Source organism: Tauraco erythrolophus, chromosome 17 (assembly GCF_009769465.1).
Source record: "Tauraco erythrolophus isolate bTauEry1 chromosome 17, bTauEry1.pri, whole genome shotgun sequence".
Classification (NCBI taxonomy): domain Eukaryota; kingdom Metazoa; phylum Chordata; class Aves; order Musophagiformes; family Musophagidae; genus Tauraco; species Tauraco erythrolophus.
This window is the reverse complement of record NC_141481.1, coordinates 5,129,882-5,157,374: the sequence shown is the minus strand read 5'-3', so window position 1 is coordinate 5,157,374 and position 27,493 is coordinate 5,129,882. Positions and strand designations below refer to the sequence as shown.

Here is a 27,493-nt window from a genome sequence, read left to right as displayed (position 1 = left end):
CTCCAGCAGAACGATGCAATAGAGATATCGCTGCTGCGGATGGACTGCAACATTGAACAGACGAAGCACAGCTCACAGGCTTCTGCTGAATGGCCACACAGCCAACAGTGGCAGTCCCATGCCCAAAGGCTTGTTAACTATAGTGTCATTTTCAGTTGCAAAGCATTTTTTCAGACAGTTGCACAGCTTACAACTGCACAGAATACCAGTACCACTACTAGGACATAATGGTGTCATCAATCCTTCTCCTCTATAAAAGCCTGAGCTGGTCACAGAAATAAATGCCATTATCCACACTTCATAGATGAAGAAACAGAACCAAAAGGAGCTGTAGTGCCCATCCCCTCTATTCCAACATCAAAACTGGAAACGGATCCCAATGCTCAGAATCGCCACACTTTGATCCTTATTTCTCCCTATCTTCCACTGACTAAACAGTTTCAAACACAATTACAAAGAGAAGAAAATAGATCTAAAGAGAAATGGAAGATACAACTTGCAAAAATTTCAACATGAGGCTAATCAGACATTATTTTATCATAGAACAGGTCTCCCCTGAAATTTGATCATTCCACATTAAGATGTTTTGCTGTTTTTTTAAAAAAAAAAACACATCATCTTTTGAAAATGTATTAACAAAAATATTTTCCTTCCTCACTTCCCCTCTCCATTTCTGTCAGAACCTAGGACTTCTGTCAGTTAGATACAACACACAGTATGCACAGCACACACAGCCGTTATTTTTCTCCTCTAACTCCACAGCATTCTAAAAATTCTTCTCACTTCATATCATTTTTAATTTATCAGGTTAAAAAAAAAATCCCCAAATTTAATACAGCCAATTCAAGGAAATTAACACTGATAGAGCATAAAAATGGCCGATTATATTTTAGTGTATCTGCATAGGGGTCACTGAAGTTGTTTGTGACAAGGCGGCAGCTGAGACGCTGCAGGCAAACCACATGCTTATTAAGTTCCCTGAGTGCACATTATCATCAGAAATTTCAGCTGAGTCATCCTTACATTTAGCCACTGCACGAATGCTTTTGGCTTTTTAAGTCCCAGCTGCTCTGCTGCAGCACAACAGCCAAGACAAAGTCTCATGACTCTGCAGAACAGTTTACAATTCATAAATTAAGACAGTTAATATGATTATACAAGTAAATATACAGGATGTAATCAGCTTTATAACAAACAAACAGGAGCATTAATGTCATTTTACTGAGTAAATTTTTGAGATCTACACATTGCTTAAGAAAGTTACTATCTCCTTTTTCAGTGGTTTTAAAAGCTTGCTGTAAAATCAATCAGGCAACATCCTGGTTTTAGCTGGGACCGGGTTAGCTCTTCTTTTTAGCAGCTGGAAGAGCTCCGTGTTTTGGTTTTACTCAGAGGCTCGCTCTGAGAAGAACGCTGATAGCAAGCTGATGTTTGTGGTTGGACGTGAGACTCCAAGGACTTTTCAGTGTGCCGGAGTGCAGAAGCACGGCAGGATAAGGGAGGAGCATAGCCGGGACAAGGGGGACACGATTCCCCTTGTGATTTGTGGTGGAACTTAAGATTGAGGGCCAAACTGGCCAATTAGTATTCCATATCATGCAGTGTCATGCCCAGTATAGAAGTGCGGGTCAGCCGGACAGACGGGCTTTTGCGCTTTGGCTCTTTCGCCGCTTCTGCTCTTTTGCGCTTGCTGCGCTTTTGCTCTATTGCCTTTTTTTTTTTCTTTTTTTCCCCTCTCTCTCCCAGTACTCCCACTTGCGGAGTACTATCTCTCTCCCCCCCCCTCTATTTCGGGGCCTCGCGTTCGTCCGGGATTGCAGCTTCGGGACGAGACGGGCTTCGCATACAAGGGGGTGGTGAGCATCTACCCTGTGTATTAAATCATCCGTATTAAATTGTTCTTATCTCAACCCACAGGTATCCCATTTATCCTTTAATTCTCTCCCTCATCCCTGGTACTAGGGGAGGGGGTGAGTCAACGACTGGGGGGGGGGGGGGCGGTTTGGTTGCTGGAGTGGCCTAACCCACAACAGGCAATTACCAAAAAGCACAGAGCAGGCAATGCACGTCATTGCCACGTGGCTAAATAAAAGAAAGAAGTGCTGTACGCATGACTGCTATGCATGTTGGCTGGAGGATAATCTAAAAACGTGCACTCTTTCATTTGACTTTCATATTTGCAAGTTATCTGGAGGTGTTTCTGCATGAAAGGCAAGAGGGTATGATGCAATAGTACTTCACAGTTAAGAACAGAAAAAGTCAGGACAAATGGGCAGTTTGAGGTAATATTACTGCTAGAATTTAACAGCTACAGCAACATCAGTGTCTCTTCTTTCACATTTTTCCAGGATTTGATCCAGAGGCTGCTGATACCAAACAGAAGTTTGCTTAGCTTAAATACACTATTCTTCCCTGGCTACACACAGGTAAGGTGCAGAAGGCCCTTCCGCTTTACAATCATTTCAGATGACCAAAGGTGAGGAAAGCACGCATGAGGACAGGCTGAAAGAGTTGGGGCTGTTCAGCCTGGAGAAGAGGAGGCTCCGGGGTGACCTTATAGCGGTCTTCCAGTACCTCAAGGGGGCCTACAAGAAAGATGGGGAGAGGCTGTTCAGGAGGGCCAGTTGTGATAGGACAAGGGGTAACGGTTTTAAAATAGAGGGAGGTAGATTCAGGTTGGATATTAGGAAAAAATTTTTTACCATGAGAGTGGTAGAACACTGGAACAGGTTGCCCAGAGAGGTGGTGGATGCTCCATCCCTGGAGACGTTCAAGGCCCGGTTGGATGAGGCCCTGAGCAACCTGATCTAGTTGGAGATATCCCTGTTCCTTGCAGGGGGGTTGGACTAGATGGCCTTTGAAGGTCCCTTCCAGCCCTAACCATTCTATGATTCTATGAAGACAGAGACATGGCTGTATTTTTCCTGCTGATTCCCCAGGTGCAATTCCCTCATGCCTACACAAGGCACAGGAACAGGCAGGAAAAGCGCTCTAGACCCAGTACTCGCTGCTGAACACCCAACACTCAAGATGCCTTTCACTCAGGCTCCCCTGCAGACTGACCAGACAGTCTGACAGCCACTGGAGCATGTTTCCCAGTGAATGCCTGTCCAAAAGGCGCTTGGACCACTCTTGAGTGGATCAACAAGCAGGACAGGGTACTGCCAGGAGCTCACAATAGAAGCAGGTCCCCATCTGAACTGAGATGTTAATGCCCTCAGTGGGCAAAGTCAAGAGCAGCTCAATCCATTACAACAGAAAGGCATACCCTAAGTTCTGCGTGGACCAGAGCTTTATGAGGTTCAATTGTGGCTGAAAACATGTTACTCTCATCATGAAAACAACATGTATTCATATTCAAATCACAGTGTCAGTTACATAAGTCTAAACTGGTTCTGCCAGTTTAAAGTACAGGCTTCTCCTTTGCTTTATATAAATCCAGTTTCAGAGTTTTATTTTTTCCCAGCACAAACCAAAATTCTTTACAGATCAACGTAGACACATTCACTGAAGCAGACCTTTGTATTTAACAGACAATTAGCAAATTAATGATGTTTCTCTGAGTCGTTTTAGAAACACTATTTTAGCAAGTTCTATTAGAGCACTAAGTTGCCCTATTTTCACAACTCAAAGATTAATAACATATTTCACTCTGACTGATCAGCTAACCTTTCTACTTTGCAAGACTGCATCAAACGAGAGATCCAAGTAATCATGGAAAGCATACATAAACCAGCAGCCTCCTGCCATGAAGGAGGAGGAGGAAAAAAGGAGTTAGGTCTATAGCTGTTAGATTGCATAATCTGGAAGCAGCCTTTAATTTAAGATATGACTGCAGGAACCCACAGGAAAGGAATCAGTGTGATATTTGTTTTCTTTTTGGTAGATGTTGGGAGAGAAGGGATCTGGTCTTGGCTTAGTTTTAGCCTAGCCCAGAAGAACCACGTCAGATGTTAAATAGTTTCAGGTTGGGGTTTTTTTTCCTTTTAAAAATCCCTGGACAATTTTAAAGTTTCTCAGAATAGCAAATGGGTATTTTTAAATGTATCTGACCTATTAATCAGTTTTCACTTCCATCACCAGCACTGTGGCTGAAAAGAACACACCAGTCCACAGTTTTTGCGCCCAATAGCACATCTTCTCTTACGGCACAAAAATGCTTCCTATCACATTTGAAGTGAAACCCTCTATCTCCAAGGAGAGCACAAAAAATGCTTGGCATTCCCCAGAATCACATCAACTTACTCACAGGTAAATCACTCACTTAACAGCGCATAAATCCCAGTAAAATAAAGAACTATATTAATTGCTGTCTAAAATTTCAGGAACCGGCAAGATAAAAACATTGGCAGTAAGACTGCAGACAAAGTTGCAACACAAAAGATCAGTTATTCTGATCCCTCTCCTGAGGGACAGAAGACTACAGGGAAGCTGTATGCCTCCAGTGTGCCTAATCTGAGGAATAACAACAGTATTTGACACTGGACAGGACCTTGTGGCTGGCTGCCTCTCCTGGCAGCCCGGAAAGGCCGTTCAGCGAGCAGCCAGCGGCCGCCTGTTCTCACATCAATAATCCTACTTGACCCACAGCACATTTTAAAATTCTCACTGGCAGAAATAGAGAGACCAAAATTGCTCAGTTTCATGCCTGCTGTGCACAAGTGTGCTTGAGATGCAGGCTGCTAACCAGACTGTTAAATCCACCTGCATGAACCAGCTGGGACTGAAGAATGACTTGAACATTACCATACACCTGTGTAAAAAATGAAATTACAAAACCACTCTGGAATCTTAATATCATGGTCAACACTTACTCCTTCAAATGGAGTTTGACACTAACATCAGTGTGTACCCACTACTTTGATATCACCCACAGAAGAACCACCTCCCTTGTAACACCAAAATATGGTTTCTCAATCTTGTTTTCCTAACCGTAAAACACATTTTTTGTTTAATGCAATGCTTACATTTAGTAGAATGCAAGTGGTTAGCTCTCAGGCACTAATACTGTAACTCCCGCTGACAACTTTCATTATACCACTATCATCACTTTTGCATTGAAATCGGAAGTCTCACAACCTGGCAGCTCTAGATATCATATTAAAAAATTCCCCAGTGCAGCACCTATAAGCTCATGAGCTGACTCAATCATTCTCCCTCAGACACCACGAGGCCATCAGCCTTTAGCCTACACTATCTAGGACAGTAAATTTCCTGCCTGCCTCTCCCCAGACGGGAGATTTGCGTGATCTGGCTGAGCCTACAGCCTCAGAAGAGCTACCAGCATCAGTGGATAACTGAGAGGGGAAGGGCAGAAAAGGACCTCTCCCTTTAAGGCTGCTTTAAAGGAACTCTGACCTTGCTTTAGAAGTTCCTGATACCACCATTGTCCATCAAAATCAATGCTAAAAACAGTGACATTGTTGACCACACTGAGAACTAAGGAAAACAATGAACTGCAAAGTGATCCAGATTTGGTAATAGGTTAGAAGGAGGCCTATTTTCAATTGATGAACTTAAAAGAGCTCTCCAAAGTTATCCAGCTTTCCAAGTAAGTTTTATTCGATTTAGCTTTAGCATTTTGAAGACTGAAATAATGTTCTCAAAGCACTGTAAATACAGCATCCTTATTCTGTCGTTCACATACTGGAGTCAGAGCATGAAACGTGCTGAAGCTCACCATTTCTGTAAGACCATCTTTAGAAAAGAGCCTACAACAAGCACAATCGTACACAATCTTCACCAGCATACCATTTTCCCTGTTGTGCTTACTATTCAGGCTAAATCACAAGAGGTGACAGGTTTATAAAACAAGCAACCGATACTAGTACAAGAAAAATACTCCAGAACTACCAAAAAAAGCAGAAGAAACACACCAGCAGCTCTCCAGTCTGCTCAGCAACATCCACAGAAACAAGCAGCAGACAATAACATCCCTAACAGTGGTAAACAAGGCACTAAGTGAGGTCTATGACACTATAAGCAATCATTACAAACCTCCTATTTACATGTTCATAAGTCCTTTAAAAATTCTATGCATATTATATTGAAATTATTTTGGAAAAAGTACTACTTGCATTAAAGGATCCAATGGCTCTAGAATCAATTGCAGATGAAGCAGCATAATATACAAGAACACACACACCTTTCCACCTTAGTTGACATTTATTTCCTCTAGCTTCTTTTCTTAATAAACAGAAAGTTACCTAAAACGCACAGGTGTTTCCTGTGACACAATGATGTAGTTGTTCTTGCTACTGAAGTTAGTGCAGAATGTATAAGTAAAATGGTACCTTTGCTATGATGCACAAAGTGAGCTCATGTTGGTTTTAAATAAAGCTTTTGATACACTGCCAATTCCTTTGAAGACCTATACAAACGACATTAAATTAATGGTTTACTGGTTTAGTGTATCATCTAAAGGTGTACTCTACAAATAGGAAGTAGAAGAAAAAACTTAAAATACTCGTACAGATTTTACAATAATATTTTTCTTACAGCTACTTCCTATGCTTCACAGAAGATAGCCAGGAGTGATTTTTTTATTTTTAGAATATACAAAACCAAGATTCTACTATGAATTAAAAGCCACACAATCAAATACTTGATTTCATTCCCAGACCTCCACAGACTCTAAAAACTACTTCTGCAAGAGGAAATTACAGCATTATGCTCCTGCACATAACTATACCACTTACCACAAGCAGTGGAACAAATGAACATAGAGTGTGCCTGACTGCTGATTTGGGAAGAGATTTCAGGACTTCCTTTCAGGGTCACATCTGAGGATAAGTGCTCATCTACCCACAAAGTTCTCAGACATTTCTTTAGGCCAATAACAGCCCAGTTAGATCAGTAAGTTTCTGGCATTTTTAAATCATTTATACAAAGAAGATTTGGGGGAAAAAAAAATACCAGTATTTCTAGTGACAGGGAAATACCCTTAATTTCTCATAATGTTTTCTATTAGAAATGGTTTTAACAAGACTAAGTTCTCAACAGTAATGACTTACATAACACAGATTTGACTTATTAACACAGCCAAGAAAAAGCCTCTACCTTCCTCAACTTAAATCAGATGTCTATACCTCCTTGTCCAAAACCCAAATATTGGCATTTCCTAATGTTTACAGAGTCAAAATCCTTTGTTACAGACAGCACTGCACCAGCTGAAACTGCGTGAAAAGGTAAAAAAGCATGTTTAGCCTTTCTTTCCCTTCAGCCTAAAATAAGAAGCCGGTGCTAACAAGTTGCCGGAGAAAGAAGTACCTGCAGCTGCGGAATTTACAAGAGCTGATCTTTGTAATCCAAGAAGCTAAAAGCCATGGAACTATGGCTATTTTCTTGTGTCAGGGAAACATATGATAGATTACATCAGCAGTTTCAAAATTAAAATGTTTATTCTCTTTCTACAGAAACATTTCTGCAGCCCACCATGTCTGCAAGTACGATGAGACAACATTTGGCCACATGACAACAAAATATTTACCAGAGTGTCAGAATCAAAAGGATGGTTTTTACCCTTCTGTAAAGTTTTTCACTGAAATCACTGTTACTTAAAAGGACACAGGAAAAAGATTCCTGCTCTCATTTCCTTTTTGCATCAAAACCAGGACTTTTGCTTAATAATGCACTAAATATATATTGAGTTCAAATCACTGCGAGAAGTTTGAACACACCTGGGTAATAATCTCACAAAAGGGCTAAGATAACAGCTTACGTTGGGATAAACTGTATCCAAAGCTACCACAGATGCAAACAGTGAGAAAACAGTAATGCATGGAATTCTGACTCTATTAAAAGGAAGCAAAAGGTCAGTACCCGGCAGTAGGCTTTTTAGAGATGTGACCCAGAATGACTTCAGTGCAACCCGGGTTAACCTTCGCTTAGTCCCAGTATAGCACAGTGTTTCAATGTAAACTGCATTGTAATTCCATGGAACAGCACAAGTTCTTCAGGCATTTTGCTGGGGTTTTTCCCTCATTTAACTTTTCTTAGCAACCTTGAACTGACAGCTGTAGAACGACAGGTCATCTGTTAAGAAAATCCCCATCAACAACAGAATATAAGGCTTCATTTTCCTGTATTTCCCCTCAACTGATCTGTTCTGGATCAAGACAGATATGTTTAATTTCTAATATAAGTTTAGTTTGTAGGCAAAATTAGACCCTTGTTCACACAACCAACAAAAATGTTTTACAGGTTTAAACAAGAGAAAGCTGACAAATAAGCTTCTGGCTTTCACTGCTAAAAAAAAAACGACAACCTAGCCATGAGAATCAGGCAATCGGCTTTTAATTACAATAAAAGCATCGTCTCGTGTAAAGGTTTTTCTGTTCAACACTCTGCTGCTCCTCCTCCTCTGTTCCAAATGCCGTTCACTTATGACCTTCCTGTGTCAGCAAATATAAGTAGTTTTCTGATCTGCATATGCTTTAAAGCTCTGGACACAAATGCATTGATAAACTTGATACCTTTACAACTAAAGGAAGATTCTAAAACCGTAACTCATCAAGCTCACTCAGCACCTCAAACTCCCTCCCTAGCTCTGCCACAAACACACTGAAAAAGCATTAAAGACATATTGTATAGTGCAAAAAGCTGCAAGGTTCCAAGATACGTACTAATTTACTGTTTATCTCATGCACGAAAGTGTAAGCCATGAGACTTCAGAACACAAAATTACTCCTTACATGAAAAGTCTGGTTTTCCTTCAGAAGTTTATTTCTGGAAAACTACCAGTGTCCTCATAAACAATATAAGCATAGCAGCTGTTTACATCACACAATAACACTTCACAATTTTTTTCCTTCACAAAAACCCTATCAAGCCACATTATACTCTTAGCAGATCCTAACATGTCTGCAACCAGCTGAGAGTGGCTGATGGATCTCCTCTAGCTACAACCACCCACATACAAAACATAATGTCTTTGGACAAACACTCAAGAAAATACATTTAAGGCAGACAAAACAGGCCCGGAAGCCTCATTGCACTACACAACAGCAAGGGAAGCAGAGCCCAATCTCATCAAGTTGTTCCCTGGATTTCGTGTGTGAGGCTTTGCCTCACCTCTTCTCATCCATCCTGTTTGCCTCCTGTAAACAGAGTTCCTGTTTAGCACTGGAACTCCTTTGGGTTCCAGTGCTAAACTTACAACAGTGTTTGGATGCAATTTCTTTACTGACAAAGAGGCTCCACAATATCTTTCTGCACCAACAGGAAAGAAACAGGCCTGGATTTACACAGGCAGACATAGCTTGAATCGTTACAGGACATTCAAAACACAACAGAGGAGATGAAAACTTGCTTTTCTCCCAGAAGTGAATGAAATTACTTGCTTTCAATCCTTCCTCAACAACCAAAAGCCCAACTAGAAAAACATGGGGGAAAAAAAATCCACTAAGTCCACACTGAGATAAAGAAAAATTAGAGTTAACTTCTATCTAAATAATTTTAAAAAACACAATGTCTTTGCCTGTGAAGGACATGATAGGAGCTTATATAAATATAAGCCATTTCTCTCACATTCTCTTAAGCATAAGCAAGAACCTCAAAAGTTTCAGATTCTATTTGATTTACAAGCGTCTTCTAATGAATGAATAACTGAGACTTGCTGTAAAACCTGGCAGAGCACTTGGGGAGGGACTGTAAGGAACTGCTCGGTGTGAACCCACTTTTTCTTTCATATCTCCCACTTCTTTTTCATAAAAGCCCTATTGGGGGTTAGCCTTGAAAACTGTGTCACAAAAATTCTTAACCTCTTCCTTTAGCAATTTCAAACATGAAAAGACTCCTCTAAATGCAATACTGCATAGTTTACAAGCTCTGAAAAACTGAAACTACCCCAAAATTTTATTCAGAAGAAAGGAAAACCATCAGACTGTTTCAAAGCATAACTGCACTGAGACCAACTGTGTGAGTGTGAGTATATCCAGACAGCTAGGTCAGCAGGCCAAAGTGAACAGCTAAATTCTACATCTGCCTCAACACTTAGCATGCTTACCTAGAATGAGAGAGTTCCTCACCCTACTCCACTTTTGTTTGTTTGTTTGTTTAGGTTTTTTGCACCTTGGTATTGAAGCAAGATAGACACTCATACACTAGTGATACTCCAGGCAAAGCTATCTCAGTATGTCAGGTCACAAAAATAAGTTTTCCAGTTTAAATAGGCCCTTAAAGTCACTGAACTGAAAGGCAAGTAGTGCACAATGTTACCCCTAGCACACTAGGTTTTTTTAAAGCTTTCACTGTCATCAACACCTCTCAGTAAATACTGACTTTATCTTAAACAGCCATACCTTTCTTTATATTTTGGACAGGATACTCATTCTGAGACACTCAGTGATGATAGAGAAAGCAAGGATGAAACAGTATCCTTCCAAAAACACAGTCAGGTTCAAAGGAAGCAAGAAGTAGTTCAGTTCTGTAAGCAAATCAGCTTGCAGTGAAGTTAATACGCTAAGTGGGGACACAGAGATAGGTTAAACGGGGGGAGGACACAGGGAGGGAGGAGTGAAGAAGACAACAGTAAACTTGCTTGGGCTGCTGACCTTTCAGAGCAAGTATTAAATAAAATGAATCTGTTTAATTCTCAGACAAGAACTTTCAGCAACAACATTCCTTGGGTGTGCAAACAAGAAAAATCCTGGCCAGCAAAGCTTAAGAAGATTAGCATACAGTTTTAAGGGTCCATTAGGTCCTTTCGACCTGTGAAGTCTCCCCCACCATTTCAAACTGAGTTGCCCCAAACTCAGCACCACTCTTGACAAAAAACACACCTCCTCCTTGAAGCCGAGTGTGCCAGTGCTAGGAGATCCCGCTGCTCCACTAGCAAGGCTTCAGCACCAACCAAAATAGCGGATGCAGACACATAGTTCACCACAGGAATGCAGTAACACGTGCCACCGGCTATCTAGCTATCATCCAGCTTTGAGAAGTGGAAGAGTGCAGCGTGCAAGACAGGAAGGACAGTAGCATACTCATAGGTGATATCTAGAAGCCCCATGAAACGCTGCATACATATAGGCATTTTCTGAAAATCCATTACAACTTCAGCTTCACATAGTAGCGACAATGGCAATACCAGTAAACAAAGCAGCCATTCATAAGCACCAAAAGTAGCATTACTACCCTCTTCACTACTGGGAACAACACAACAACAAAGTGGATAAAGAGTCTTGTTTATGAGGACAAGCTCAGCAAGGAAGAAGATTTTTCCAGATGTATCCTACACCAACTGGAATACACAATTGTTCCTTTGCAGGATTAGAAGAATCCAGAAATCAAACCACCACACCCACAAGATCTTTAGCTGGAAGAACTGAAAGGCAGACTCCACGTCATCTGGAGAAGAATGACAAATCACAAAACCATCTGTATCCTTAGGAACCTATGCAACTAGTGAAAAAAAGAAGTATGGAGTAGTTATGACACCACAAATACCAGAAATGGCTGTAGCATATACAAGAATTGTGTCTTCACAACAAAAGACTTTGTCATCAGAAATTCTGTATAAACTAGTTGCTTCCAACATCCTAAGTGTAGTTCTTGCTTCTACATGACATTTCAATTCCACAGTTCAAAGAACTGGCATCTCTGTTTCACAAAACTACTACTCTCTCAAGTCAGTTTTTCCATAAACTGAATTCTGAAACACGTATTTTCTAAAGCTCTTCAAATAAAACGTCTCATTCTAGGAGAGGGGGAAAAAACACATTTGATGACAACTCACAATTTAACCAATTCTGAGAAACCTAAAAAATAGCTTAAAAGAGATATGAACATAAGCAATATAAAAGCAGGTTAAGAGCCACTTTAGATCAGCTGGAAAAGCTAAATATCTTAAAGTCCTAATGATTTTAAAAATACCTGCTGAGTATTATCTTAATGGTTCTTGAGACAAATAGTACAACAGCATTTGCTGAGACATCCAATTTTATTTTTTTTTTTTTACTAGTAAGGCAGCTCATTAGCTCAATACTATTTGGCAAATATTGAATACGTGAGAAGTTCTTTGAACAGCCTAAGAAAATCCACGTTTTCTTCTCACGCCTACGTTGTCTTCAGTAGCTCTCACCTCAGATTTTTTTTTTCAACTTCTAGCTCTCTCTCTCCTCCCTTCCTCCACACAACCTCCTTCCTCCTTAGAAGGATTTTCACTACCCTCCTGCCCTACAGGAGCCTCACTGCTGCCAGCACCTGCGTGCCTCTGCAGAGGAACCCCGCATCCCAGGTGAGCAAGACCCACGCTGCAACGTTTCCACATCGCTCACCTTTGCATAGCTGGTTCTCACGTTCACCCACAGCGGGCTGCACTCACCACTCTTCGTTAGGGAAAAGCGAGAACGCTGCTATGCAGACATGGGATCCAGCTGCCGGCCTGCAGAAAGCCTGTCTCCGGCCTCCTTCACAGGCCAGCACACCGCTCTTCAGTACCATGGCGGCAGTCAGTCTCCGTTGCTGCCGTCACCCGCGCAGCCCCAAGTAACGCAGGGGAGCAGCCAACGGGGACTGCTCCGCTCACTCGGCAACTCATTTCCAGTCTCCCAGGCAAGGGCTGACTCACCGGTTCCCCCCTCCAAGCACCTCCCTGCCGGAAACCCCGCACGCGAAGCACGCCAGCTCCCGCTCTGCGACCCCGGCGCGGGGACACCGCACCCAGCCGGCGACCGGCGAGCCCCCAGCCACGGCCCTGCCCCTCCACCCAGCCCGCGGCCGCTTCGCGCTGGTGCTCCGGCACACACGCCGCCACGGCCAACGGGGCTGGCGCACGGCCGGGGCGCGCCGCAGCCCCCCGCGCTCTGCCCAAGGGGGGCGCCAGTACGGGAGGCTCCCGCTCCCCCGCCGCCAAGCGCGGCCCCCTCGGGCTCCGCCCGGCGCCGGCGGCCCTCGGCCATCCCCGTCCCACCCGGCTCCCCCCATCCCTCGGCACCGACACCGGCAGCCCCATCGCGCGGCTCACCCAGAAGGGCTCGTAGGCGTCCGCGCTGCAGAAGCTCTCGATCCCCATGGAGCGCGGCAAGGCGACTGCGGGCTCCCGCGGCAGCGCTGCGCTTCCCCCTCCGCACCTCTCCGAGCCCGGGCGGCGGCGGGCGGACACGGGCCGGAGCGCCACCACGGCGCCCTGATTGGCTCCGCGGTCACGGGGATGCCGAGCCCCGGCGGCGCCGCCGCCCGCGTTGCGCAGCCCCGCCCTGGCGGGGGCGGGGGCAGGCGGCGCGGTGCTGCGCGCCCCGGGCTGCCCCGGCGGCGGGGGGAGCGCCCGTCGCCTCCGCACACGCGGCGGAAGACGGGCCCAGGGGGCTGCGAGCGCCAACACGAGCCTGTGTTCCACGCAGAAATACCCCGCGTCCCCCTCAGAGTAGCCGGGGCGGAAGCGTTGCCCGCCCGGCGGACCTCCGCCTCGGCTCCCTGTCCGTGCCGCCTGCCCCCAGCAGCCTTCCGGCTCCCGCACCGCCGGCCACAGACGACACCTGCCCGCGGGGCTCGGCCAGGGCCACCGGCGGGCATCATGGCATACGCTTCCCTGTGGCATTGCTCCGGCCCCGGGGCACGGAGGACGATGCTTCCCGCCGTGGAGGGGCACCGCAGTGCCCTGCCCGGCACCCGCACCCCGAAGGACAGAGCCAAGGCATCGTCCTCCGGGAAGGCCACAGTGGAAGCCTGGGATCACCTTCAGATATTTCACTTTTCAACAGGAACCAGTTAGACTGGTTTCAAAGCCCTCTGCTAGTTTAAGTTGACTGGCACGAACTGAACCAAAACAACTTCATCCACAACCAAGTTTGCATCAAAAGATGTACTAATCAAAAGAACTGCACAGCCCCTACGGTTGCGTTTGGTTGTGTCTCACTGTGCGCTCTTTACGTCCTTTTAAACGCATTGGTTAAACCCACTGACAGCATCAATGCTCAGCTGACTATCCAACCTACTGGAATAGACCAGCTGGAGTATGGATGGCGCATTTGTAGGAATGGCACCATACGCTGCAGGAAAGAGCAGGGTGGTCACGCGCTACCCTACGGTAACATCTGAGAGCTTTCATCACACGAATTACCTACAGAACCTTAATTTAAATCGTTCTTTTGCATCCAGAGCAATTAAGGTAACAGGCAAAGTTGTCAGGAGAGAGACAGGTCTCACTTGTCTAATGTGTAACTAAAAAGCAAGCATCACACATACAAGAAATGCATCACAGGTTGCTTCTTTAATCACCTGCACGTCCTCACTGAAGTTTCAGAGCTGTGCTCGTGGCTGACTGCGGCATTTCTGGTCCGTCCCTCCAGCTCTCTCCCTCCCAGGGTGTCAGGTAGAGAAGCAGCAGCAGCAGCGCTCAGTCCACACCGAGGTCACGTATGCCTTGATGAACTGAGCAGAGTCATCACAGAAAGATCAAACCAAACAACCTGAGTGTCAGAAGCTATGCAAGTTTGTGTCAGTTGAACCCATACCTTAGCTCATACCATGTTAAAATCTTTACAGTATTCTAAGAGAAGAGCTAAATGTTGAAGTCCGATTCTCCTTATTTTTATTAAGACTTTTTCTGTCCTGTTTTGTGCACATTCATCTTAAAATCATATTAAATACCTTGGTGTGTTGTTTTTTGATGTCTCATTGCTCACTATGACACCTGTTGTAAAATCAGTCTCCAACATCTGTTATCCTACTGCCCCTCAGCTGCAAGGAATACTTTTTCTCTCCTAGCTGCCCTGCAAGGCATATAAATGATAATACCTCTGACAACTACTGACAACTAATACAAGCTATCCCATAGTTAAGTTGGAAGAGCTTTTCTTTCTAATAGCGCTATTAATAAAGCAGCAAACCAGAAAAAATGCTAAATAGATAATACAACCTCTAAGAGTTTACACTTTTACACATATATTCTGTACAATAATAGAATGTAAACATAGCTGAAATGATACAGCAGAAAATAATTTAGGATATAGAGATTATATGCAGAGATTGTTCCAAACAAGAAGACAACAGTAAATAAGTGTGAAGTGAGGAAGGTCAAGAAAAATAATTTTTTACCCACACATGTTTTTCTCCAGATACTACTATATGCTAAAAGACTAACAAATCTTAAACTACACTTTCAGGTTTCAAACTTTCAAATTACTTCAATATAATAATTTGTTTTCAGCCTCAAACTGTCCCTGTACCAATGGTCATGCACGAGATTAATGGTGTTTCTCATCAAATAAAGATACTTGGATCTGCACCTCAAATTAGTTTGCTTCCAGTTATTTGCATCTCCTTCCCTTAGAAACTCTAAGCAATAGCAACAACAACAAAGATGTAAACCAAAGTGCAGTCAAAATGCAGAGTAAATAGTTAATGGAAGGGAAGCAGAAGAGCCAAAAGAACGGACTCAAAATATTTGTTGTGGAGGAGAAAAGCCAGAACCAACACAAGCCCAAACCTGCAAAGAGATACAGAACCAAGATCTCAGAGTACCAGAAAGTCACTGAATGTGGATTTCTCAAACCATTGTTATAAATGGTTTAAAACACAGATTAATACATAAAATAGAAACTGCAATCTTATTTTAAAAGGCATTTCCTTGCAATCAGGAAAAAAAAAATATTTTAGAATCTGCTTTGTAGGATACAAATTAAAGCTGAATAGGAAATACAGGGTGGAAAACAGCAACGACTTATCAACTGGAAATGAGGTGTAATAGAACAGTGACCCACAACAGCATGGAGAAATTTGGAAGAATGTAGAGCAAAATGTTTTGACTGTGAAAATGCCACGCATGTTAAAGGTAAGTGGCCCTTCATCACCAGAGCTGCACTGGGGATCCAGGCAGCAGATTTAGGGTAGACAGGGGCACTCACTGCTGCCGACTCACTGAAAGTTGCTGCTATGTTAAAGGAGCAGATTAACTTCATGTTACTTCTAGAGACTTTTTTATTTTTCTCGAATTTTATTTATTGCCTCCTGCCAAAGTTTCTCTGAAAACTCATAATACAAATATTTGCTTTGAGAGGAAATGTAAAGAAAACAAACAAAAAACCCCCAACAACCCGCCCCCACACACACAGACTTCAAGGCTGGAAGTGCTTACTGCTTCAGACGACTCACATTTTCCTTCAAGCCCGAGCAGGCTGCTCCATCTAGACCATGACAAATCCAGTTTGTTCATCCACACTGGCTGCATTTCCTTTGGGAAATACTTAATACAAAATAAACGCTGTTGACTCATCCCAGCAACATGAAGCACGCGCATGCCTCGGACACCAGGGATCCTCGCGCTTGCCAAGCACCCAGTATACAGTTACACTTTGGCAAGTCTGTTTAATTAAAGACTCTTATTTGGTGAGTTGTTTTAATTAAAAGTACATCTTTCAGGGAGGCAGAACAAAACTCCTCTGCTACTCATCAGGGAGAAACCCTCGCTCGTTCTCCAGGTTTCTTTTTTTCCCTTTTCTTCCCCTCCAAACAAAGCACACGGGCAAACCTTTGAAATTACAGAGGAGGGAAAGCACAGCAACCCTGAACCGCCATCCGCTCCCCCTGCCCCAGCTGACAGGGCTGAACTACGGGCAGCCGCAGGCGCGACACCGAACGGTGACTCCAGGTCCATCACGTAGGCACTGCCAGTTATTTTATCCCGGCTTGACCTCTCCCGGCGCACGCCCGGCAGCACCGGGGACCGCCCCCGGGCCGGGCGGCCACTCCCGCCGCGGGAGGCCCCGGCCCGGCCCGGCCCGGCCCGGCCCGGCCCGGCCCGGCCGGCGCGCGACCCCACCCAACAGCCGCCGCTCGAGCCGCACGCGCGGCCCGCCGGCGCTGTCCCATTGGCTGACGCGCGCGGAGAGGCGGGGCCAACAGGAGCCCGCTCCCGCTTCCCGGCACTGCGCCTGCGCAGTTGCCGCCCGCCGCGCTCCCGGATCCGGGTCCTCGGCGCAGCGGTTGGGCCATGGCGACGGTCGCGGAGCTGAAAGCAGGTGGCGGGGGTGGCGGAGAGGGTGGGGAGCCCCAGGGGGCGGCGGCGGCACCCGGGCTACCCTCGTGCACTGGGCGGCGGTCGGGTCTCGCAGCCGCCCCGGGCGCTGACGGGCCGCCGGCTGCTCGCACCGCCCGCTCGGCAGCCGCGGCAGGAACGTTCCTGAGCCTCCGCGCAGCGCGCGAGCTGGTTTTCACTCCAGTAACATCCCAGTTCTGAAATGAGTAGTACGTGTTTACTGCTAAAAAATACATAATCGTGACTGTTTTGAAGGCTTAGTTTCCATCTGTAGCGCCCCTGCTGTTGTCACCTCCTGGCACATGCACAGGTGCAGATATCTTATCTTTATTTCCTGCGAATATGCCGAAGTGGTGTTTGTGTTGTAGGTGATAAATGCTGCTTGAATACGTTTGGCTTTATATTAACAGATCTTTTTATGGTAATAGTTTTAAAGGACACACTGGAAAAAAGAGGTGCTCTTGGACAAATAAAAGCGAGGATCAGAGCTGAGGTTTTTAATGCGCTGGATGACCAGAGTGAACCACGGCCGCCACTGTCTCATGAAAATCTTCTAATCAATGAACTAATTCGTGAATACCTGGAATATAACAAATACAAATATGCAGCATCGGTTTTAACTGCAGGTATCAAGACTGAATTTTTGTTGTCATCACTGTATTAATAAACATTCACCCACATTCATGGGTAATTTCACTGACACTATGAAATTAATAACTGGGACCAGGCTGCAGAATCTTGTCTTCCCTTGGAAATAAATAAGATACAAACACTCTCCACAGCTTTACTTGCAGCATTAAGCCAAATCATACCATTAGTTTTCAAGAAAACTTATCCTTTGCTCCTTATCCTTGAAGTAAATGCTTCGTCAGAATAGTTAGTGCAAGAGCAACAAAACTTGCTAGCAGCCTGCAAAGTCAAAATACCTTTCTTGAAATATCTGCTTTTGTTTGGGGGAAATGGCTAAGTATTTTGAAAGCATATATCAGATTTTTTTTTTTCACATTGGCATTTGGGTAAAATAAAAAAAATAGAAATCCTACAAGTGAAGAAAATTTCTTTGAGGAATAATTTAAACTAAAATAATATGTATGTAGAGTAGCTGATAGTCTGAATTACAGCAATTCTGGCAATTCATGCATATATATACAACATTGAGTAAATGGTAGAAGTAATTTATATGGTACAGCATTTACTTATTTTTTGCAGCTGTTGCTAACTTATATTTGAAATTTGAAGTTCTGTGATTGATTTTAGATACGGTAATTTGCTATTAAACAATTTGATGTGTTTCACTCAAAATTACAGACACAAAAGTTCATCTTGAGAAGAGGGAATAGAGACAGTCTGTGTAGTAGTTAATGTATAGAATCTCTTTGATAACAGTACTTCTTTAGAGAAAGAGTTGTTTGCCTGATTATTTTATATTGTAAGACTTGTTTAATATTTTTCTTAGATTCCTTTAGAGTGAGGATAAAAATTGTTATTGTAAATTATGAGTATGAAGTATTAATGTTTAAATGAGTTCACAAGACTGTTAGATATTAATAGTCTAAAAGGGAGGTGTGTGCTCTCATTCTCTTTTGAAGTCTCCTGAGCAGTCTTTAAAAGTTTATTGGTGATGTTTTTCTTAAAAGTCTTAAGAATTTTGAGGAAATGTCTTTTCCAGAATCTGGCCAGCCTGAAGTGCCCTTGGATAGACAGTTTCTTGCCAAAGAGCTGAACATAGTTGAAGATGCAAGTGGAAAATCAGTGTAAGGAGTGATTTTGGAATGCGCAGTATATTTCGTTCTGCATGTATTTTTCTCTTTAGTGTTATTAAAAATGACATATAAATGTTCTCACCAATTGAAATGACTAAATCACAGGGCTTCTTTGACATGCTGGAGTCAAACTCACGTCAAACGTGGGCCCTTTCTCAGACATGCTCAAAACTAACATTTAGTTCTGCCAGCTCTATAGCATTCTCCAGATAGTGTACTTGCTCCAAAACACAAGTCTCTTACCAGTACAGTTTTCCCTAGAGTCAGAAGCAGAGAACAGATATGCTCTTTGCATATCAGTGAGTTGCTTTGCGCAATAAAAAAAATCATTGTACTCTGAGATTAGATATAAATTCACAATGCTCCGATACGACTGCATTAATGAGCTAGGGTAGTGAAGGAGATTTAAACATGTTCAGTGTTCTCTGTAGCTTGTGCTGTCGGAATCTGTCAGGTGCTTAGGAAGAATCAAGTTTGGGACGTGCAGCCTGCCAAAGTCTGATCCTTTGTACTGCACAAGTGAGAACGTGGATCTGTGTTTTTGTGCGAAGCATGCTCCGGTTTTTCAGCTACAGGAGATCTGGAGCTTAGTTGAGAGTGTCTCTTAGTGCAAGCTTTTTAGAAGAGTGTTCAGGGAGGGCTTAGGTCTGTGCTCATTTATATAATGACACTTGGCACCATGTGTTTTAAATAATTACTTTAAAGACACCTGTACGTATTCTAGAATTAAACATTAAGGTCTCAGAAGTCCTGAGGAAAGGGTGTTTTTTTAATGCTTGGTAGTTTTTAGACTTCATGGACTGCTTTTGTTATTTCTCTCTTAAGCAGACCTCTCTTGTATGGAATTATCTCTTATTTCTTACATCACGGTAAAGAAGAGAGTACCCAGAATACCCTCCCAAAAGTGTCTTTGCTGAATTATCCAAAGCAGAATCTTGGCAAACCACCTACTGAGAGAAATCAAAAAGGTGGGTGTGGGCATGGGGTCATTTTTGCAGAAGTTTTATTTGTGACTAGATTTTCTATGTGACACATGTGCTTATGACCGCATAAACATGCAGATGGACAGAGTGTACCTCCTCTGTGCAAGGAGTGCTTTGAGCTGACACCTCTTTTGCAAGAAAAATTCTGCAGCAGAACGGTGTTTATACCTCAAAAGTACCATTAAGCTATGTGATGTGACCATACCTGTCGCTCATGTATTCATTTAAGAAAGGTCCTACTATATCCAGCTCAAGAAAGACACACTCATGATTTTTAAAACAACCCATATATGTGCCTTCGTTTAAATAAGTGACCAACTTCCACCAACTCTTAGGCCTGCTACTCTTTGCTGGTATGTATGCTAATGGGACAGCATATACAACATACAAATCTGATTGCCCTCAGAAGTGCTTGACTGGCACTCAAATGTGTCAGTAGTAGAACTTTCTCTCTTATATGGGAATGTATTTTATTTATAAAGCAGACATTTTTAAAAATTGCTGACAGCCAAATTTACAGAATCTCTCAACAGTGCAAGGTAGTATGAAGCTCCACTTACCGTGTGGTCGCTGTAGCTACTTGTTAGTCACTAGAGGAAAGGGGAAAACCTGATTCTTTAGCTTTATTCTCTTAAGGCTTTTGGACTGTTAAAAACTGAAAACTCATTTAAATTGGACAGCTGTGCTATTCTAATTAGTTTTGCTGCTGTGCAGTTACTGGTAAAGACCAGAAAATACTAATAGCCCAATTCTCAGTACCAGAAAGGTCATCCACCAAATCACTTTACTATATTCCTAAAAGTTAAACTGGCCAAATTTTACTCCCTTATAGTATTACCAATCTGGAATGAGTCAGCTAGAGACAGTCTTATTACATTGGCAATTCAGCACAAGAATTTAACCTAAATTCTCAGTAGAGTATGTTAAACAGTGGGCATATCTCTCTTTCGCATCTGTTCTAACTTATTTCAGTAGAAAATTTTTAACTATTTAGCTGTCAATTTGTATATAGGCATAAACCTTTTCTGAGGACATAATTCACATCCCACTGACTGCAGAAGCTTAAGCTCCGAGATCATTGCGCTAACGTAGAACACTGCTGAATCTTATTTTCCCTTTCTGATCTGCTTTTTGACTGGCTACAGTTCATACTGCACAAGCTACACAATGAAAAGGATCATTGGTCCAGTTTGTTCCTTCAAAGAGTCTGCTTGGCATAGTACTTCACTTTCTACTGTGAGAATTTAGTACTATTGTGTTAGTACTATCAACTATTTCTTTTGTATCCAAAAATTTGAAAAATATGATGCTGAGATATTATTGACATCTAAAAAGTGTGGGAGAAGTACTGAACACCTTTTCTTAGCAGTTAATTCATTGAGACAATGTTGTTTCCCTCCTGCCAGAAGAGGGGGCTGAAGAAATAAAATATTAGTACTAAAACTGCTATAAATGATCTTTTTGTTAGAAAATAATTATTCCTATCAGAAATTTATCCATTTTAAAAAACAAATTCAGTGTATAGAAGAATTATTTTTAAAGTATAGCTTTGTACTTCAGTTCTGACATTGACTCTGTGCAGGGTCACCTTGCCCTGTTGACTCCGGTATAATTTCACATGGGGATTTCATTGTTTAGAGTTAGTTACAAAACTCAGGATTAATCATAAGACATGACAATACATTACTTTATGAACTAAATAAAAATATAACAGTTTTAAGGCTTTTAACCGTGAAGTAACTATAGTCTGCAATTACTGTCTGCATGTTTGGATTATGTCGGTAGATACTTAAAGATAGTGGGTTTAAAATACTAATTATCTAGCTATTTTAATTAAGCTGCATTTTCAGGTAATCAAGTCCATTCATAAAACTCAATAAACTCAAGTCTCATATTTTAACATCTAACTTGCTTTTCATATTTGAAATTATCTTGCTTATTTAGTTGATTGAATATTCCTATGAACTGGTATACAGGCTGAGAATCCTGATAAAACGTGTGGAATCTGGTGTTTCTCTTAATTCATTGACTATAGCTGAGTTGAAGTTGTCTGAAATCTAATCTTTCGTAATGCAAAGCTCTTACCTCATACAGTTGCATGGAAAAATATATTTGGAAAATTGCCTGAGTTTCCTATGATGATATTCTGTAACAAAGTTGATAATAGTAGAAAATAACACTTACGCTTTTGGATCTCCAGATGTGTGAGAATATTTATGTCCGTGTTTCATTTTCAGATAGAATTCCAGAACCAGGAAGGATGGCTGGCATAAGCATCGAAGAGCCCGTTATTCTACAAAGTATAAACAGATGATACCTTTCACATGCTAATGTCTCATGTAAACTTCTGTAAGAGTTAATTTAGGAAATTATTCTTCACATAAATTTCCCCAGTATGTCCAGTGGGACCATTTCAGCTTGTTAGATTGACCCATGAGACAGGATGACGGGGTCACACTTATTGTAAATGAAAAAAATGTTAGCAAAGGTTCCTTCAGTGCTTACAGAAGGAAAACTGTCTACAAAGTCAGATTAGTGATGCCTGCGTCTAGAATTGGGCCTAAAAATACTGGTTTCATTTTATATAAACTTATCAGATAAATTATCATTTCTGCACTTTCCATATTATATTATGTCTTTGCATGTCTTTCCTGTGTTTCCAAATAAAATTTTTCAGTTTTATTCTGTGTGGTATTTTGAAAGTGTTCAAAGTAAGCATTCTTATCATTCTTGTTTAAAAGGAAGAAGCTGCTACTTTCAGATAAGCATGGGAAAATAAATTTGAATAGAAAATTAAAGAGCTTTAGAGGAATAGCTGTGTTTAATTCTCCGGAAATGGGGAGTATATTTATCTTCATGCCAGCAAACAAATGAGGGTAAGTCTTTTCCATGTGGAGTTGCTATAAATTGTACAGTGTAACACTGAGTATGTGGGAGGAGAACTCTGAGTTTTTTTCCCCAAACAACATGAAACTCAAAGTCAGGCAAAGCTAAAAATAAAGTTGATAGTGGATTACTGATTCCCAGAACTTTTTTTTAGCTGAGGTATTTACATGTTTTGAAATGGTAATTTATTGTAAAAGCCAAACTTACAGGGGTACATAAAAATAACAGGTTCACTATTTTTCTCTACTCATTTTAACACAATGTATATATGTTAATGTTTCCAGAGGTACTGAGAGGAGTTTTGTGTAATCAAATTTTTAGCGTTGGGTTCTTAAAAATCTTCTTCGATAAATGGCACATTAAATGGGGAAAAAAGAGAGGAAGAGAACACGTAGTTTGTGAATTTAAGTGAAAGGGCTCCAAGTTGTAAAGCTGCAAAGTTTTGCCTTTTATCTTCATTTGACCCAGTTAACATCCCAGGTATTTTTCAGTTTTTTAAGCAGCCTAGTCTCTACTCTCATGCCAAATTGCAGAGAAAAGTTACAGGTTGAAAGGAGAAGTTGCATTTATCCATTTGAAACCTCAGCAATGAGTTCATCCCGTTCGTGAGAGCGGCAATGCTGCCAGCTTCCCGTTTGCTGATTTCTAAGTATCTCAGGACTGCTTCCGAGAGGGGAGGATGTGGTTGCAAATACAGCTCAATCAAATCCATCTTTAAGTCTTTTGTAGCTTTGCATCAATTATAATTGAACGTTGGGTCAGGCAAGTGAAATTCTCCGTATGCCCTCGCTGTTTGCTCTGTGCTAACACCACTGTCAGCTTCAACTAAGCTGAAGTGCCATCCGTGTAAGAACTACCACCACGGGATTCTGCCTTGTTACTAGGGTCTTCCCTGCCAAATTAGTGCCAATATTCACAATCACTAATCTCTCTCAATTCCTCTGTCTAAAAATATAGTAGAAAAATAATCTTCCAAGCTGTTATTTGCAAATGACCTTTATTTTGGAATGAGCTGAAAGTGTCTCTATGCAAAAATGAACTTCTGAACAATGCAGATATGATTGCTCTGAGCACAGAAATCCCTGAATTTTTAACTTCTGTTTTCCAGGGGTTAAATGTGAAGCCCCTGTTTCTCCATAAACCAGTGGGTCAAATTGTTACGTGTATTTGGAATCTGAATTGTCTTTTCAAGGGCAAGGAAAAAGACTGGGAAACATAGAAGCTCTAACCTTCTATGCTATGCAGATCTTCCACTGTAACCAAAGCCATCGCGTCTGCTTTCTGTCTTTCCACCATAGATCATACAGAAGCTACCCAGGTGCCATGGAGCTCCCTGGGAAACAGATTGTTAGTAGCAGAAATTAAATACAAATTTTTGTTCTGATTGAAGAAGGCAAAGGGACATTTGGTACTTGCCCTCTCCCAAGCACACAGCTCAGCAGGCTCATGGTCTCCACAGCCACGAAAACAAAGGCTGTTAGAAAGGTGTGCTTCACTGAGCTTTGAGGTAAAAGTGTGTATCTGAAATCAGCAGAAATCTGAGACAGAGAGAATCTTGGGACTATTTTCTTCGGGGATTACAGTTTCAGCTGATCGTCAGGATCCTGCGCTGGGACGGTGGGTGGGAGCTGGCACATTTACTCCCAGTGCAACATGCATTTCATCTAATTCTCTACTGCCCTCAGTGCAGATGTGGGGCTTTGGAACAATCTTGTTTCAAAGCATAGTTGTTGTATAATTAAAATCAAATTAAAGCGTTATTTCCAGTGATATATACTTGTACAACAAAGCTTTGAAATACGTCTATGAAAATATACTGATCTCAACACATGACTAATGGTCTAGCATTTATCCTGACAATACATGAAATACAAGAGCATCTTTCCAGATGCAGGCATACAGCAAGCCCTCTAAATGTCCGGCTGCCTTACTTGTTAACAGATGAAAGTGAATCGCAAAACCTGTACGATATGGCTGTGCTTTCCCAAAAATCATTCCTTAAAAGTTTAAGCTAAATGAAGTCAGTATTTAGATGAAAATAATTCACAATCCTAGAGTCACGGGTTCAGGTTTTAGACAAAATTGCCACCTAGGTGAGCACGCGCAAAAACTATTTTCTCAAATAATTTAAGCAGCTCTGTCTAGCTCAATTACAGACTGTGATGTCTTGCATTAACTGCCCTTCTTTCTACTGACATCAGAAAATGAGAAAAAAAAAGATATAAGCATGTAGAAGTTTGGGAGTTTTAATAAGCAAAATGCATTTCTGAATTTTATTGGAGATAGAACACTGTAACAGACCATTATGAAGGGAATTATGTCAAAAGAGGCTGTTCTTTGTCTAAGCGTGGTATCACAAGTGAAGGTGGCAAGAAGCCAGTGAAGTTTGGTGTGGATATCAGATCTGGAAAGCACTTTGGAAGAACTTAACCCACAAGTTTAAGAAAAAAAAAAATTTCTTTTAAACCAAATTTTTGCTCTCCCCTAGAATCAGAGGAAACTATGTTTATAGACTCCACGGCATCAGTGCTGTTTCAGAGGTATTAGTTTCTGCCATGCACAGAGGAATTTTTTTCCTGAGCTTTATCAACACACTCCAAGGAGTCAGTTACGCTTTCCTTCCTGAGCACCCTTTGTATCAAGCTGAATCACGGCGTCAGTCGATCAGTTTTCCGGAAGAGTGATTATCATTGGGTGATTACATTTAGGAAAAGAAACCCCAAAATATTTGTTCACACTTGCACAGACACCCTTTCAGTAGCAGCTGGTGTCCAACTGATTCAGAACTGACCTGTGTGCTTCACATACTTCACTTGACCTGCAGCCAGCATTAAGCACGAAGCATTGAGCAGTTGGTGACTGTTTTACCTCGTCAGACTTCTCTCCTGATTAATCGTGCTAGTTTGAAAGCAGACTGTCCCTCCTGTTGCAGGAGCACAGCTCAACACAGGTGTTAACCCACTGGTACGCTCGTCAGTCCCAATTACATATGCCACCTTAGAGAAACATGGTTGGTAAACTTAGATAAAAACATTTTTAAACCAAAGAAAAAATTGCTTACCTGACACACATTATCTACCAAACTAACATCACCATCCATGCTTTTCTTTTTTCCCCCTCCATTGTATTCAGGTTACGCCATGGTAAGGCAGCTGAAAGTTCATTTCTTTCCTTCTCGAGTCCTCTTTTTTTTTTTTCCCCCCCCCCAAGTACAATATTTACAGTGCAAATTCAGCAAAGAGATATTTTAAGGGCAGGCTGCTCAATACTTTATTCTTTCTAGAAAAGTAATTAAAACAAATAAACAAATCGGGGAGTTAAATGAAGCTTATTTGTTGTCACAAAGGCGTTGTCCACTGGGAATCCACAGCTTTCATTTTGAGGTAACGTTGTTTTAGAAAAATACCACATTTAGGAAAGTCCAACCAGGCTATGCTATTAGCATATTCTTACGTTAACTTTTAAGCGAAAGTTGGAAGCCACACTTAGCTTATCAGTTCCTACCCCACATGGCTCAAGAGCGCAACTGTTACTGTCCCAGCAGTAATATTTTTTGGAATTTCCAGCTCTGTTTAATGTCACATCATATATCACCCTCCACCACTGCCTCTGTTAAACACACTACTTGGGCAGCAAGCCTGTATGTGCACATACAGCAGTTTGCAAACCAGCCAGAATAATTTCCACTCCTTTTTAAGCTACTGTTAAAACGTGCCTGGTTTTGTGAAAGAGCTACATGGGTTTAAAAGGAACTTCTTAGGATAACTTTGATGAAATGTTAAAATGATCATACTTCTCAGAGGATTCGCTTGCATTTTGTTATGTTATATTCATTATATTCCTAGTTAAAAGCTAAGTTTGCAACTGAGAAACTGAAAAAAAAATTAAAAAGTAGAGTGAACTACACAGTGAGGAACTTTCTGATAACAAGGGCAAGTTTCTTGGATTTACGTCCCAGCGATCGTTTCCCCTGGCTTTGTTCCAACAGAGTCACACGTGCACAAGTCTGATATGGCACTGCTGCCTTTCGGCTGCCGGGAGGGCAGCCCCACATCTCGCCAGGCTGCGGGCACCGGCTCTCCGCCTGGAAGGACAGGCTGCAACCACTGGGACCATGCAACTGGGTTGGCAAATCTGGTCTTCTCCAGCTAAGGCCTGAACATGAGTCTGTACCTGATACTTCTGAAATGTTGTAGGGAAGAAACCCTGACTCTCTTTCCCTCTCTCCTCTTTGCCCAAATTTGTTCACCTCTGGCCAGAACTAGAAGGGCTACAGGTCCGTCATACCTGCAAGTGCTGGTACTTTGACCGAGTGACAGCAGAGGTTTTCAGCCCAGCCTCCTCTCATAGGTATTTCTTTAGGATGCCGAGACCAATGAGAGCCTCATCCATCTTTCCCAGGAGGCTTTATTTTCCAGAGAAGACAGGACTGTTGATGTCAAGAGAGATTAGTTCACCCAGGACTGTGCTCTGATCCTTTGGGTGTACACCATATTTAGTCTGCTGTTGAGAGGGGGTTGTTTCGGTATTTTGTATTTGGCACGTTGATGGGAATTCCTAGAGGATCCTAGCTTTCCCTTTTTGGGATGTCTCCATCCACAGGTCTTTCTGCACAAGGCTGTTGACTACTAGCAGGGGAAGGAGGGGAAACAGCTGGGGACTGAAGGTTTGGGGGGTGTGAGGGAGGTTTGACAAGGACCAGATCACTCCCTAACCCCTGCAGGTCTGGCTCCCAGCACCCTGTCCTCCTCTCCCCCCCAGCACACGGTGCCGGCCGCCTGTTCTTTCCACTGCATCCTGGGGACCGTTCTCCCTCAGCTATTTATCATTTCTCTTCTTCCTTTTATAGACAGAGGGAAGTATTTCTTATATATGAAAAAGTATTT

General features: G+C 42.4%; 2 protein-coding genes and 1 long non-coding RNA gene across 4 annotated transcripts in view; 1 reads left to right on the top strand and 2 right to left on the bottom strand.

Moving 5' to 3' along the window:
- ABCC1 (ATP binding cassette subfamily C member 1 (ABCC1 blood group)) overlaps positions 1–13,049 on the bottom strand; it is a 57,832-nt gene extending 44,783 nt beyond the window's left edge. Inside the window, 1 exon segment of the mRNA XM_086622244.1 lies at positions 12,965–13,049. Within this exon segment, the coding sequence (XP_086478370.1) occupies positions 12,965–13,012 (48 nt within the window). The 5' untranslated portion in view covers positions 13,013–13,049.
- Positions 13,050–16,895: 3,846 nt separating this feature from the next.
- CEP20 (centrosomal protein 20) lies at positions 16,896–22,403 on the top strand. Of its 2 annotated transcripts, none has more exons than XM_086622247.1 (5): positions 16,896–16,958; positions 17,404–17,601; positions 18,645–18,729; positions 19,567–19,706; positions 21,959–22,403. In XM_086622247.1, the coding sequence occupies exons 1-5, from the start codon at positions 16,931–16,933 to the stop codon at positions 22,033–22,035; spliced, it is 528 nt and encodes a 175-aa protein (XP_086478373.1). In that variant the 5' UTR covers positions 16,896–16,930; the 3' UTR covers positions 22,036–22,403. The 2 variants fall into 2 exon arrangements, with proteins under 2 accessions (XP_086478373.1, XP_086478372.1); XM_086622246.1 differs by having other exon boundaries at positions 19,564–19,706.
- On the bottom strand, positions 17,520–26,105 carry LOC147527553 (uncharacterized). Its single transcript, XR_015222632.1, has 3 exons — positions 25,669–26,105; positions 21,906–22,014; positions 17,520–17,555 (listed from the first exon to the last, which is right to left on the bottom strand). It is a non-coding gene; the product is annotated as an uncharacterized LOC147527553 (long non-coding RNA).
- Positions 26,106–27,493: the final 1,388 nt, after the last annotated feature.

Coding starts and splice junctions, on each gene's coding strand:
- CEP20 (XM_086622246.1), top strand. CDS start 16,931: ATGGCGACGGTCGCGGAGCTGAAAGCAG. Junction 16,959..17,403: donor GGTCGCGGAGCTGAAAGCAG/GTGGCGGGGGTG, acceptor TTATGGTAATAG/TTTTAAAGGACACACTGGAA. Junction 17,602..18,644: donor AGCATCGGTTTTAACTGCAG/GTATCAAGACTG, acceptor TGTCTTTTCCAG/AATCTGGCCAGCCTGAAGTG.